At 42.3% G+C, this 14,563-nt stretch overlaps 2 protein-coding genes across 4 annotated transcripts in view; both read right to left on the bottom strand.

The window, feature by feature from the left end:
* The window catches only part of RNF144A (ring finger protein 144A), a 62,487-nt gene extending 61,355 nt beyond the window's left edge, over positions 1 to 1,132 (bottom strand). Inside the window, exon 1 of one of the 3 annotated variants that reach the window (XM_071741846.1) lies at positions 805 to 1,132. The gene's annotated coding sequence lies outside the window, so the exon portion shown is untranslated. The remainder of the gene's footprint in view (positions 1 to 804) is intronic. The other 2 variants (XM_071741847.1, XM_071741848.1) reach the window with 2 other exon arrangements.
* A 1,130-nt stretch (positions 1,133 to 2,262) lies between these two features.
* On the bottom strand, positions 2,263 to 11,320 carry RSAD2 (radical S-adenosyl methionine domain containing 2). The gene is made up of 6 exons (XM_071741841.1): positions 10,787 to 11,320; positions 10,438 to 10,599; positions 9,719 to 9,948; positions 8,209 to 8,358; positions 5,983 to 6,015; positions 2,263 to 5,426 (listed from the first exon to the last, which is right to left on the bottom strand). The coding sequence occupies exons 1-6, from the start codon at positions 11,127 to 11,129 to the stop codon at positions 5,262 to 5,264; spliced, it is 1,083 nt and encodes a 360-aa protein (XP_071597942.1). The 5' UTR covers positions 11,130 to 11,320; the 3' UTR covers positions 2,263 to 5,261.
* Positions 11,321 to 14,563: the final 3,243 nt, after the last annotated feature.

Raw genomic sequence — 14,563 nt, 5'->3', positions numbered from 1 at the left:
TTTTTAGTTCAACATCTCAAAAAAACCTCAGTGAGTAGCACCTCTTAATCGCAGTGAGGGAAGAAAAATAAATTACAAGCATGAAAAAAAAAGAGTTCTACTCTTACTTCTTCTACCCCTGCAACCCAAACAAACCAATTTCTCTCCAAACTGCACACTTTGCTTGCATCTGACAACATTGGCGATGGATGTCAGTCCACACACCCCCTTATTTTTGCTACCCCCTCCAAGAGCGACTGTTGCACTCCAAGGTGGGGAACCGTTTCAAAAAGCTTTAGCTCATTTATGGAAGTCACAGAACAGAAAACACACAATATTGTAATTGTTTTCATTACGTGCCCGACCATACGCGCTGGAAGCCGCACAGCCGGCAGCACCTTTTACACTCCGGCAGCCCGTGATCTGCCATGCTCCCCCTTACCGGCGGGTACCGCTCCCCAAACCCAGCGTCCCCCGCCCTCCAACAGACACCCCACCTCGCCGGCGAGGTGCATGCACCGGAGTGGCTGGCGCTGGGTGCCGGGAGCAGCCACCCGGGATCAGAGATCCACCAGCATCAGAAGCAGCCTTGCTTCTGCCCTTCCAGCCGCCCCGGCAGGAGGCCCGCCGCCCGGAGGAGGCCCGCCGCCCGCCAGCGGAGGACGCGCCAGGCACAGCCCTCGCCGTAAGGGGATGTGGGTGCCCCGGCGCGGCGGGGAGCAGGGACAACCCTTGTCCCGGGGCTCGGCGAAGAAACCCTGACCCCGGGCCACACCCCTCCTGCTGCGGTCGGCTGCCCCCCACCCGCTGCCCAGGACTCCTTACCCTGCCGATACCGCCTCTGCCCGCGGAAGGTGCGCGGCGCCCCGCGCTATCCCACAGAGCCGCGGCAGGGCGGCCGTGCCGCCACCCCAGGCATGGTCTCAAGCTGTTTACCCCTCCCACACCGCGCCACCGTCAGCCGCGGAACCCAAATGTGCGCGACGGGAGCCGCTCCCGGGCGCTTTTCTTCGGCGGGGGCGGGGGCGGAGGGGCGGGCGGGGGCGGGCGGGCCGCAGCTGGGCGGGCGCCATTAACCGCCGCGCCGCCGCCGCTGCCGCCCGCTTTGAAGCGTCCGCTCTGCTCCGCAGCGCCGGGCACAGCGTCGCTCCCTGGCGGCGGCGACGGGAATGTCGTGAGGATCCCGGGGTTCCCCGGACTACCCCCTGCGCTGCTCCCCACAGGGCACGGGGGGCGGCGGCGGTAGCCTCCCCCGGGGTGCCGCGCTGCGGGCTTTATTTTAAAATTTTCTTAAGGGATGGCATCTCGGGGTGCCCTCGTGTGACGCTCCTGCCCCAGTTGGCCACTGAGCGGCGGGAGACAAACACCGGGGGGTTTTCCAAAGGAGGGCAGATGGTTTAGACTTGCTGGCAGGGAAGGAGAGATGAGAAGAAATGTAAGAAAACCATGACGGTCGTATCTGGTTAGCAAGCACTGTTAAGCAAGAACAGCTGCTTTCTTGTTGCGGGTCTATGTGTGGAGCAAGGACTGGCTTTCTTCCTTAACACAAAAGGAAAAACACTGAGCCAGAGGGATGAATAAGAGCTGTCTGTTTGATTTACCAAAAGGAGGCTTAATCCCTTGCCCGAGCTATAGCAGGGGTGACAAGAAACATCAGTCCCCTGGGGGCACCTTGCGGAGGTCATAGGGTCAGGGAAGGCAGGAGGGATGCGAAAAGCATCTTGCTGCAGCTCTGCTCCTGCGCACCTTGGCTCCGCTAGCATAAGCAGGAAAAACCCTGGCAAAGCCTCCACCCCATACAACCAATTACTGTGAAAAGCTCCATTTCACGTTGCCTAGAATACGAGAGCTTATACTGCAGCCTGAAGGCAGGAGATGAGCTTGAGGGGCCGCCTGTCTTTACTTCCCTGAATTGGCTAGCTTCTCTCTCTTATTTCCCATCACAGAAGATACTACTTTTTTTTTCTCCTCATATATTTATGTGCAGTTGTGTCTTTCTTAATAGCTGTCATCTGTACAGCACAAGGTATTTTAACTGTCTTCTCCCAACAGAGTCCAGTCCACTCAAGCATATAACAAATGCTTTTCACCACAAGGAGAATCACCCCTCATTCTCCGTTTCGGGCTACGTGCTGCCCTTGGTACCGTGCAAACAACCCCCCGTGCTAATACAGACTGCATACAGAACTACAGCTCTCTTCAGAATGCAGTCACATTTTCTGCTATTACAGTTCGGCGTTATATTTTTCTTTTTTAAAAATAGACTACAGGCAAAGTTAAGAAAATAAAAAAAATTTATTGCAATGTGCAACATGCTCATGAAATATTTAGCACTGGTGCAACAGCATAATTGAAAAATGTATCATTTAAAACAGTCAAAAATACATCAAGCATCCTTCAGGCTGAAAAAGAGGGCAACTTAAAATGCATCCTATATGACAGTTCAATTCATTAGCCAAGGTATATTCATGGTAATTGTAACTGAAGGAAGTAATTCTCCCAAATGCTCATTGTCTACAAAGTTTACAAATATGAACAGTAAAGAAACAATCCAGTGTCTTTAGCAAGTGCTTAGCTGTGGTACAAGACGATACATGAAAATACAATTAGGCATATCTGTGTTCACAGGACTTGAATTTAATTCTGACTCTTAAGGGATGCAATGTGCGTGTAATCTAAGCTTGGGAATAGCCTTATTGATTTCAGTATTATTTTTCAGCAGTTCCATGTGTAAAGATAGGTCCAACTACAGAATGAAAGTTCAAAGTCCTTTTTTGGCCCAGCATGAGCAGTATTTATAGATTAAAAAAAAATAAAAATACACTAGGTTAATAAAGCTGTAGGAAAAAAAAATAAAAGAGATTTTACAAAAAAATTAATTTTGCCTCTAAAAATACCAATAGTTATTCATTAACTTCAATTATTGTCTGCCAGACTGTGCTATGTCAAATTCTTCATTTCCAATGTATCTGACTGGCATTTCCTCTAGAAAAGTCTATCACACAGAACAGACACTTTTTCTTAACTGTGCACCGTAGCAAGAGGCCATGTAAAATCCTTAAGATTTTAAGAAGATATTAAAACTTTCTGATACAAGCTATCTTCAATGTCTCTACAATATTTACTGGATTTTCACATTTTTCAGCTGCAGCTTGTTTATCTAGCAACTTCCTCCACAGGCACTTAAGATCTCTTGCACCAAAACAATAGCCATTTACAGAGAAAAATGCAAAGCAAAGAATGGCAGGATTTCTGGATCTGAATGGGAGTTTCTGCACCTCACATCTGTGTGCTGTGATACAGCTGGCATATTCAACAGAAGCAGCAAGCTGGTAGATTTACTGGCACATTGATGCACTAAATCTTTCCCCATGCTGGGACTGAGCCAGAAGCAAAGGAAAATGCTTTGTTTCTATCATGAAGCGTAGATGCTGAAGAAGGGGCTTGATTTAACATTTGAGCAATGGGAATGCACAGGAAGTCAAGCCCCACAGTTACATAAATTTGTGCTGCCCGTAGCTGCTACTCGGGCAGAACTCCAATTGAGGTCAGGGAAGCAGCTGCCAGAAGTCTGTGGGGTTAATGTGTGTGGGCCACATTTTAAATGTCACTTAGTATTAATACAAGAAAAAAATACTTAAATCTAAGTGCCCAGGAAATGTTGTGACTGCAAAATGCAAAACACAGGGAGACAAAAGAGCACCTCTGAGACAGAATAGTTACGATTACCACAGTAAAAATAGAGTCTAGATGAATTAGAAATGGAAACACTTTCACAGTGTGTTCAGAGATGCACCTTTCTATATCCAGGTGTAGCAGTTCCTGCTCAAGTGCTTTCCCCTCCTACTTTGAAGATTAGGTTAATGCAAAACCTTTGCCTCCAAAGCCTCTTCAAAAAAATGAACCAGCATGATCAGAAAAATGAAAAAAAGGTGTAACTTTCTCTACATGGTACATTTAACGCATGCTGACTCCTAGTTGCTGCAAATATTTAAACGTGGGGCAGTCAGGCACTGAGTTGAATGGACAAGACAAATGAGTAGTGTCAGCTCACTTCTGCTTTGTGCAATGCTGAGCCTCATGACTTTTATTCAGAGCTTTGCTTTTTGGGGGGCAGAAGGGACAGAGGGAGGCATGGAACTGGTTAAATTTGGAAAATAGCAATTACAAAGCCATAACAATTACCAGAAAACCAAGAACAAAAGCAGCATATTTGATCATTATTTTTGAAAGGTTTCTTGACTTTTGTCAATGATTACTGAGTGAAGCAACCTTTAAAACAAGGTTATATGATATATGAATCTCTGTTGTTGAATAACACAGCCAGTATGCAACAGAAGATGTGTTAGGCATACTTCATAGTATTAATTAATTTCAGAAATGATCTTCATCAGAAATATATGTTTGGGGAGAGAACAAATGTTAAAGTAATATTTGCAGACAAAAGGAAAGTGAAGAAAATTATTAATAAAATGCAAATATGATTTCACTGTAAATATTTTTTACAAAGCCATTGCAAAGGTGAAATAAGAAGTTACTTGTCATTGGGTAAAATGCACTTATTACATTTTAGTACAAATAAAATGTTCTTTTAAAATGCATTTTCACAGAAAATTCTTCCCCTCAAATATTTTCCAAATATTGTGTGTGTGTTAGAGGGAGAAGAAAAACAGACGCTTTCACCGTTCTGTCTTAAGGAATGACAATTGATGATTTTTTCATTTTGTTTTCCTTTTAAATATATTATTACAGACACTGATTCCTAGACTCTGACCATTTATACCCCCTAAAAAAGGCAGGGGCTGTTTCCAGGGGACTGCCAGCTGTCCCTCTTGTGATCTGGTGAGGAACTGCAATCCACCTTTCTAGCGAACAAATACATTTCCTGATTTCCACTTAAACATAATTAACAGCTGTTTATAAGGAATTAGAGATCAGGGTGGATTTTGTTTTGTTTCCTGGCATCCACAAATTTATTTTCTTAAAACTATGTGACATTATATTAACGGTGTGCCCTTAAGTTCTTCATACAACAAACTAAAAGTTGATTTCAGAGTCATATTTATATGAAATCTCTGAAGGTACTCAGTAATGTTCAACCAAACAATAGATAAGAACAAAATCTACACTCTGAAGAAATTAAACATATTTCCATCATCAAGCTGAACATCAAGCTCTATAATACACCAAGTGTAGTTAAAAGCCTCACATACATACATACAGGCACATATATACACACTCATTTTATTTACATAATACACACGCCCTAACAGTACCTTAAGTTACCAGTCCAGTTTCATGTCTGCTTTACTCCACACATACTTTCCTCCTCTTTTGAGGAACATCTTCTCATCAAACCCACTGAATTTTATAGCTTCTACCACTCCAACATCTAGGATAGATTTGGAAGGCTCTTTCCATCCATTTGTGCAGTTTAGAAAACGCATCTGAAACATGAACAGATAAGACATTAGAAAGTCAATTTGTAAAAACAATTGTTCTACAAAATTAAACAAGTTGCACTGCAATCCCACAAAGCCTCTATAAGCATACAAACATTTTCGCTGTGTTCCTTGGAAGGCTCAGAAGCTCATGGTTAGACAAATTGACACATCTTAGTGGGAACAAAGCCATACCATAATTCCTGAAAATAAAAAGTTTGCTCTTCAGTTACATGTAAGCTAAGTAGGCTCTTTGAAACTTAGATTTCAGGACATGTTCTGTATTTTTAAATTAAAGAAAAACAGCAAAGGTGTCCAGAAAAGATACAAATCTACACTTGAGGATTCATGATGCAATGACTATACATGCACACCTGATGGCACCTTCTCCTTAGGTCATACTTACATTCAAGTTTTCAATATGTCTAATGGGAAGAAATTACATCTATTCTTTGTACTACATGGCAAAATTAGTTTATAGATTGCATGGTAAATTGAATTATCACCATTGTGCACATAAATATATTAGCATGCTAACACTACTTTTCAAAAAAAGACTTACATATTCATCCAGAATGAGGTAGGAATCCCGCATCTGCAATAGGTCAAAAGAAAAGGTAAATTCATATAAAAATCAAAATCCCATTCTAGAGAAAAATCAAGGGCAAAACAAATAACTATTCATTCTAAGACTGATCCAAATATTTGAAGCAGGTAGCGTCTTACCACTATTTCAGTGAGCTTGGTTCAAACTTATAGAGACAAATGACAAGATTATTAGCATGACTTAATGCACTAATAAACCAGTAATTCTTGGAATATGACTTCTCAAATGTCTTACTGAAATGTGCATGTCCAACTGGATAAACATTTTCTAAATAATATCCAAGTTTTCTGTTAGTTTCTACACCAGCTGAACTTACACTGCTTTGCATACAGGAACAGTATGTCATTTTGCAAGCAAGTAAGATGACCACTTATGTTTTACAGTGTTTAATTATCACCCTGGCAGACAAAGGTGTTCTCCCAGCTAAAAGAAATCTCCCTGTTGAAAGAACTCCTGGGTCTGCACCAAGAAGTAGGCCAACAGCTGAAATGAGATGTGTTTGCTCAGCTAACTGGGCATCTCCTACATGATCCTCCCTAAAATTCTCTGGGCAGCTGGAACTCACTGCTGTGTAGAACAGGAAGTGTCCATCTTTTTCACACAGTTTTAACAGAAAAGAGAAACAGTTTTCTAGAACCAGACCTCCTGAGGGAAGTCAACTCTTTTTTTGTAGGCCTTCCTATGTGGGAAAAAATATAGAGTTTGTCATCTAAAGACCTGCTTTGATGAGTGCTCTCTCCTACCAAATGCCTTAAATGCTAGACTGCACAGTCCTACTTCTAGTACTTACACAGTAAAGGCAACTCAGTCTGCTCACTTGACCTCTCTATACATTAAGAAGTAAACTGTAAATGGAGAGTCTCAATCCGTGGAGGGGAAAAGGAACATGAGATGGGAGACCTTGGGCATTCCTGAACTCTAGTTCAACTTAGTATCTTCTCACTCAGTTCATAAACTTTCTTAACTGTGAGTTTTCTAGCTGTCCTCATGCCACCCATAGGGTCTGCAAGCATTTTACAAAATGTCCTGAGCTTCACCTTTAGGCAATAAAGTCTTTTATTGCAGCTAATGGAAGATGGGTGGTGGCTCAGCAAATTAACTGCTGGGATCTGCAGTAGCACCAGGAGTCTCCTTGTGAATAAAGAGCCCAAACGCAAAGCCCGAAGAAGTTCTGGCAGACAAAATTAAAAATATGACTTTATTGTGGGAAGATGTAAGATGTGCCAGGCAAAAATATTAGTTCTTGTTCCTCAGTACCCACTGTAATGCTGGCTGGGATGATTTCTTTTATTTGTGCAGGCCAATGACACTGACATAGTGTCATTTCATGGTGAATCTTTATTAGGAAACCATGGTTAGTGTATAAATTGTGTTTATGTTAATATTCAAACTTATCAGGCTCTTGTGCCTTGGTGAGGAAAAGTCATTCAATTATGAAGGGTTTAACTTCTGCTTAGAGTGCACCATTCCTGTACAAAACTTAGTTTCTCCAGTTTCTGCACTGATAGTTTATATACCCATCTCACTGAGCAGAGGCCCACATGATGTGAGAGCATTCCCACTGGTTTACACAGGATTGGGATCAATGAGGTTTCACTCGTTATTAATAACTTTGTGTTGGGAGAGTTTTTGGAAGAAAACGGACATGTGAGCAATCCTGACTATTTAGCTTTAGCCAGAGTGAGCTAAAGGCCTTAAAGCCCAGCTGCAAAGTTATTAAAAAATCAGCAATGGGCAAAAGATAAGGGAGTTGGCAGCAGAAAAGAAGAATAACGGGATGGGAAAGCATCACATAGACAGCACATAAACGATTTTCTTTAACCAGTTAGATAGCACCCTGTGGCATATGAAAAATGTGTTGTACCAATCAACAATATGCTTATATTATGCTATCAGCCTGCCTGTGTATAAAAGGGCTACTGCTACACTCAATAAATGGCAATACTTCAATTATATTAATCTGCATGTTGTCCACTGCGCTCTTCCCGACAACTTTGTGTTCAATTTAAAGCCTTAAATAAATTTAAAAACCTTGATTTTCTCCATAACAAAAGCTATTGCAGACAAATTTGTACTGTATCTCTCTCTACAAATAGGGAAAATGTTCATTGCTAGGAAAGTTTCTAGTTCTTTTTCATCTTTCCAACTTCATTTAAAAATAAAGGACAGTTTCAATTTCACCTTCTGATTAGATTCTGGAACCAAACAGGAGACATCTTTGTGGCGATCCAGGAATCGTTCAAAGTCTTCATCGCTGATAACAAATTTCTCTGCTTGTCTCAGGGCCTTCTCACCAGTGTTCTCCCCTTCGATGAGGAGGCACTGGAATACCTGAGGACAGAAGATACCTGGTTAATATTTTATACTTTCACTTGCCTTGAGGATAAGACTGTCACCATGACAAAAGCCTTCGGCTGTCTCAGTAGCAATGTATTTAATTTTTCTGTCAATAGAGCCATACTGACACAAATCATGGCAAGTGAATACTACATGAGGGGCATGGTGCAAATATATTTTTAGCAAATGAACATACATAGTTCTAAATGTAATTATACAATCATTGTTCCTGAACAGAAAATTTTAACTACTCTGGTCTTAATAAGGACACAGATAATCAAAGCTTATGTTAACTTGAATCTCAAGTAGAATGGCTGTACTACAAATACCAGTAAGTACTATGTACAATGCAGACTATCACATTATAAAGCTAAGTTAAAAGTTATAGTTAAAGAATTAATTCATACTATATACAAAATATAAAGTTAAGGTTATCAAGAATAAAGACCTTAATCTGACTGGTGACCATAGGTTCAAATAGCTTCAGATGGATACAGAAAAAATAGGGACAACTCCTGAGAAACAAAATGTAATAGTTTGTTTCCATAAAAGCCTCCTTCAAAAGGCCAGGTCCTCAAATACATTCAGAATAGACTTTGAGGGGGAAAAGATGCCTTTGATATCATGCTCTGCAACTTCAGTAAGAAATTAGGCCAGGAAACTCGTTAAAAATATTAAAATATATGCCATACTTTACTTACACTCCTTCAATAGGACCAAGATTTCACTTACAGAGATTTTATCTTTTTTCTAGGAAATCATGTATAAGTACCAATTTCCATGAAAAATTATGAAAATAATGAAAATGATGAAAATAATGAAAAATTATTACACAAATTCTCCCAGATTTGTAAGTCACATCATCTCTACCTATTTTCAAACTGATAACATTAATGTATTTATTACATGCATATTAGAAAATATATACACACTAACCCTTAATACTCTATAACAGAACGCTAATGTCTAATGTACACATACATTGCTAACATTAACTCTAATCTCTTGTTGAACACTAACTTTTCCTCATTTTTTTCTACAATTTTCTCTACTATTTCGAATGGTAAAGACCTTTTATCTTATATTTAATGTCATAAAAAAGCTAGACCTACAGGTGCTATAGTAGGTATAAATATCACAAAAAAAAAAAAAAAAAAAAAAAGACATTTTGATCTCCACTTAGGTGCAGAAAGAGACACAATCTATCTCAATACCATGTAATACTGACAAAAAATCTGTTAGCACCAGACTGAGCTGGAGATCTGACTGAGGTCATTAGATGTTCAGTCAAATCCAGGATTTCATTACTACTTTTCTCTGAACAGGAAACCTATAGTATATGCTACCTTCTTACCTTCCAGCGCACAGGGTTGAGTGCCTTGATCTGATCATTCATATCTTCCTCAATATTAAATCTGTTGATCACTGAATTTATTTTGAAAGCAACAGCATAGTCTTGGCACCACTGTCTCAGTTTATGCAGTTTTTCCACATGGCTCTTCTTTCCTTGACCACGGCCAATTAAAACATTGACATCCTCATCAAAACTATCACATGAAATTGCCAGGATGTCTAAATATTGACCTGAAAACAAGTTTTTAAAATGGATTATTTTTCAGCCCCTTGATTAAAAGATGTTAGGAGTCCACCCCTTTCACTTCCTTGTCATCTGTCATGAAATGACATGTAAATACAGTTATGTGGAGTCATCACATGAACCACAAATGTTACAGCAGTGACACCATGAAACATGTAGAGTGTGTGTGTGTGTGTGTGTGTGTGTGTGTGTGTGTGTTTGTGTGTGTGTCCAGCATTATGGAGACAGTCTGAGCTACTAATTCATTACACTATTATACCAATGAGGCAATAGTATAAACTGCCTATGTTCTCAACATATAATTAACAGCATTTTACAGTTTTTGTTTGTTTTTTTCTAATTTGGGTTATTTTTACTGTAAATGAACCACTAATAAATCGTTTCCCACTTGCACCAAACCCCATCTTTCAGTGAGGCTGCCCCTCAGAGGCTCCCAAACCCCACCAGCGCTGTTGGGCACAGCGGTTATTCCTTACCATACTTCTGGAACCACCGCTCGCTAATCAGGCTCCCGTTGCTAACAATGCTGACACTTGGTAACTTCAACTCCTGCTTGCAAAACTTCACCAGTTTGCCCACAAATTCGCCTCTGTCCTGAATAAACGGTTCTCCTCCTGAAAAATTTATTTTCTCCATTCCTAGAAAAGGACCAAAAAAGACGCTGTGACCTTCTGTCTGTCTGTTGCCCGCTCCTACCACACTGTCCGTGCCCAGCTCAGCCATTTCACAGGACACAACCTGCCACAGGACACAACCCAACCGCTGGGATGCGGTCGCCGCGCATTCCCCCGTCCCGACTCCCACCAGCGGCTCCCCAGGACTCACCCGCCTCCTTCAGCATGGCTAGACCCCTCTTGGCCTCCTCCAGGGGCAGCACGAAGGAGGTCTTGGCCGTATGGAAGCAGAAGCCGCACTTGTAGTTGCACTGTCGGGTGAAGTGGTAATTGACGCTGGTGGGAGTCGGGGACGCCTCGTCCCACTCCCGCTCCCGCCGGGAGACCGACAGTGCGGCGGAGCGGGGACCCGATACCCGCCGCCAGACGGACAAAGGCTGGAGCAGGGCGAAGGGTGCCAGTCCCCCGCACAGGGCGGCCAGCCACCCCCTCAGCGCCGACAGCACCGCCCGCGCCACCGACAGCGACCGTCGGCACAGCGAGCCCAGCTGCATGGCTCGGCTCGGCTCGGCTCGGCTCGGCTCGGCTCGGCTCGGCTCGGCTCGGCTCGGCTCGGCTCGGCTCGGCTCGGCTCGGCTAGGCTAGGCTCGGCTAGGCTAGGCTCGGCTAGGCTCGGCTAGGCTAGGCTAGGCTAGGCTAGGCTAGGCTAGGCTAGGCTAGGCTAGGCTCGGCGGGATGCGCTGCGATTCTCTTGGACCTGGCTGGGCTCGTTTCGGCTTGACTCGATCCGTCTGGGCTCAGTTCAACAGGACTTGGATCGGTTTGGCTGCACGGGGCTCGGCTGCGCTCGCAAATAGCAGCGAAGTGCCCGGCACTCGGCACTTAAAAGTACGGGCACGGCCCCCTCCCGAGGCGTGGGGAGCAGATAGGTTTCGTTTTCCCTTACTGCAGAAGGGAAACTTGGCAGGGAGCCTCTGGCTCTGTTTTTTTAGCTGTTTCAGTTTCGCTTCTCCCGAGCCGCTTCGCATCCCTGCAGGGTCATCTCCAATCCCGCTGGCTGGCTCGGGCTGGAAGCTGGCTTGAGCACCTCTAGGTTTGAGCACCTCTAGCACCTGAGGAATGTGTGTGGGTTCAGTGGCTTCTGTTCGTCTGGTCAAATGTGACTCGTGAAGCCGGGGGAAACTGAACTTGTGTAACTACACTGCATCCTTCTCAGTCAGCCATGAGCTCTTCTTTTTAAAAAGGTTTTCATTGCAGAGCACCTCTGAGTTTAAGGAGCCTGATGACTTCAGGTTTATGAAAAGAAAGTACATGAATTTCTTTGATTCCTAGTCTCCAATACTGCCTAAAACATCTCAAGCAAAGACGCAGCCCCAAGTTGAATATAGGGTTAGCCTTAACAGCAGGAAAAGTTGGGAGCTGCCTAAGGTGGCACATTGTCGGAGCAGACAGCTGCCCTCTCAGTGTAACACCAGGAGACACCTGAACCAAGCTGCTAATTCCCGTATTTAATTCTCCAGTGGAACAAGAACTGTCGCTGGAGGGGAACACCTCCATCATAGCACCAGTTGCTACTTGAAGTCCTCCAATGTGTCTAGGCATACCAGGAGGTCCTTGACAGCTTTTCAGCCTCACACAGCCTTCTGTCAGTCTGTCCTCACTCTTGCCACGGACAGTTTAGTGTCACCACTGCTGCCAAGGTACAGAGCCATACTCTGATGCCAACACCTACCATCTGCATATTGACTATGGCAGTACAGCCTTCAGCTGGAGCTTTGTTCACTTCCATTGACATGCCCGAACTGCTAACAAAGCAAGACAGCCTTGCTCTTCATGTTGAATGATAGTAGTAATGGTGCACTTGATGGTACACAGGTACACAAATAGCATAGAAGAAGCTATCTGGATAAACATGGATAATGTTGTTGTGCTACTTGCTAGGAACCCAAAACTTTAAAATGATGATATATTATTTATCTTGCTAGGAAAGCAAATTACTGACAGGAACCAGTAGCATAAATATGGTTAAAGGGGGAGCATTTATCATGTCACCTGTGAGAACCATAAATAGTCCCAGGACAACCACACAAGTCATGCAATGGCAGGTGTAGTTTTTAGCATTTGGTAAATGTATTACTTTCGCATCTGGAAATGATTTCCCCATTGCATTTGCAGCACCATAAATGGGATTTGTACTTGTACTTGTACTCCCTTTTAATTGCACTGACTCATCCCTCCTTGGGATGCAGGAATCCAAGGGGTGTCACTGAAATTACCAACTAGAAAGTTAAAACCTACATGCAATAAAGCTATGAAACATATGAAACACACAATATTAACATAGGCACAGATTAAACACATTTGAAATAAGGCCATCCTGGGTCCTTAATGGCAGGTATGTGATGTGCAGCTCAGGAAGCATTTGAACAGGTGACTCCTAGAATTTGGGACAAGATTTTAGGAGAAGGATCCTTCTACATCCTTCTGATGCTTTTCTCCAAACATTTGGCACTGACCACTGTTACGGACAGTAGAGGAAGGTCTCTTGGCCAGACACTTCTTCTAAATTATGTTGGTATAATGGTCTAATCCGTAGACCTTTATCTTTACTGGAAGGTCTGTTACTGGTGATCTTTCTGCATAAAACCAGCTATATGCTATTTTTGTTTATTTTACACCCCTGTGCATTTAATGTGCCTTTAATTAAAGTAATTCTTGCCTTGTGTCTCAAACAGATGTTATCTGTATTACAGCACTGTGCACTCAGGTATATTTTTAAGGCAGAGGTTGATTCTATAATTATATAATTAATTTTTAGATATTTTTTTCTTTTTCCACCTTCTGTAGACTAAGAAGTTTTTGAATGGTCATACAGTTTCTTTTTGTGACTGTATCTCTTCCCTACAGCTGCATGCAAGGCCCTCAAAGATGGGAGGAGCCTCCAGAACAGTGTTTTTCACATAATTAGCACATTTGCTATTCAACATAATTTCATATTACACAAAAGGCTAAATGATAAAGTTCCTTGTGAAGAAACAAAAAAATACTTATCATAAGTTAATTTCAAAACAGGTGCATGCTCTCTATGCTGTTTTTAAATACAAAAACTTATCTTGGACACAAAAGGCAACTCACTTTTCCTGTATTTTTACTTGAACTGTTTGTGTATAATCTTACAAGAAGGTGCTTTTAAGTAATTATCCAATAGGAAAAACGTCACATTAATATTATAAATATCAGAAGCATATTACAAATGAGGAAAGAAACACCACTCCCTCAGCTCAGAAATGCTTGTAAACAATGTTATACAAAAGTTTACCCTTTGGAAAGGGAAAACAAAAGTAAGCTATTTGCTTTTGGTGAGCAGGAGGTGAAAGTTAACAGGTGCATCAGGAAAATTGAAAAACAGTAGAGCAAGGAGCCTGACAGCTCAGTGAGGAAGCAAAACTTGACAGCAAGTCAATTGAAACTAAAGAAAATAATGCATAAACATAGAAGTGGCAGATAAGATAAACATAGGAATGAATAATAGAAACCTTATGCACCTAATACTGAGCTCTTGTAGTGTCACATCTCAGGAAGGGGATCCCAGAGTCACTGTTTCTAACCCTCTGAAACTGATTGCTTTGTGAGAGGCAGCAGCAAAAAAAGCCAACAAAAAGTTTAGTGTCATCCAGAAAGGTTTTGAGAACGAAGCAGGTGATATTATTTTTCTGCTCTGTGAAACTTCAGTATGTGTAGCTTGACTTTGACTAGTGGTACAGTTCAGGTCTCCGCATGTTGGCAGGACCTCATGGCATTAAAGAAGTTATCCCAGTGTCCAAATTATCCAGTGGATGAAGCATCTGCCTTACAAGAGATGTGGGCTTTCATTTCTGGTATGATATATCTGAGTGAGATTTACAAAACCATGAAGGTGATAAATGAGCTGAATGTTGAACTATTATTCACCAAAGTATTATTAGAGGAGACACTTGTTGAAACCAGT

This window comes from Heliangelus exortis, chromosome 3, assembly GCF_036169615.1.
Source record: "Heliangelus exortis chromosome 3, bHelExo1.hap1, whole genome shotgun sequence".
Classification (NCBI taxonomy): Eukaryota; Metazoa; Chordata; class Aves; order Apodiformes; family Trochilidae; genus Heliangelus; species Heliangelus exortis.
Note: the sequence above shows the minus strand (reverse complement) of the source record. Positions and strands in the feature narration are given on the sequence as shown.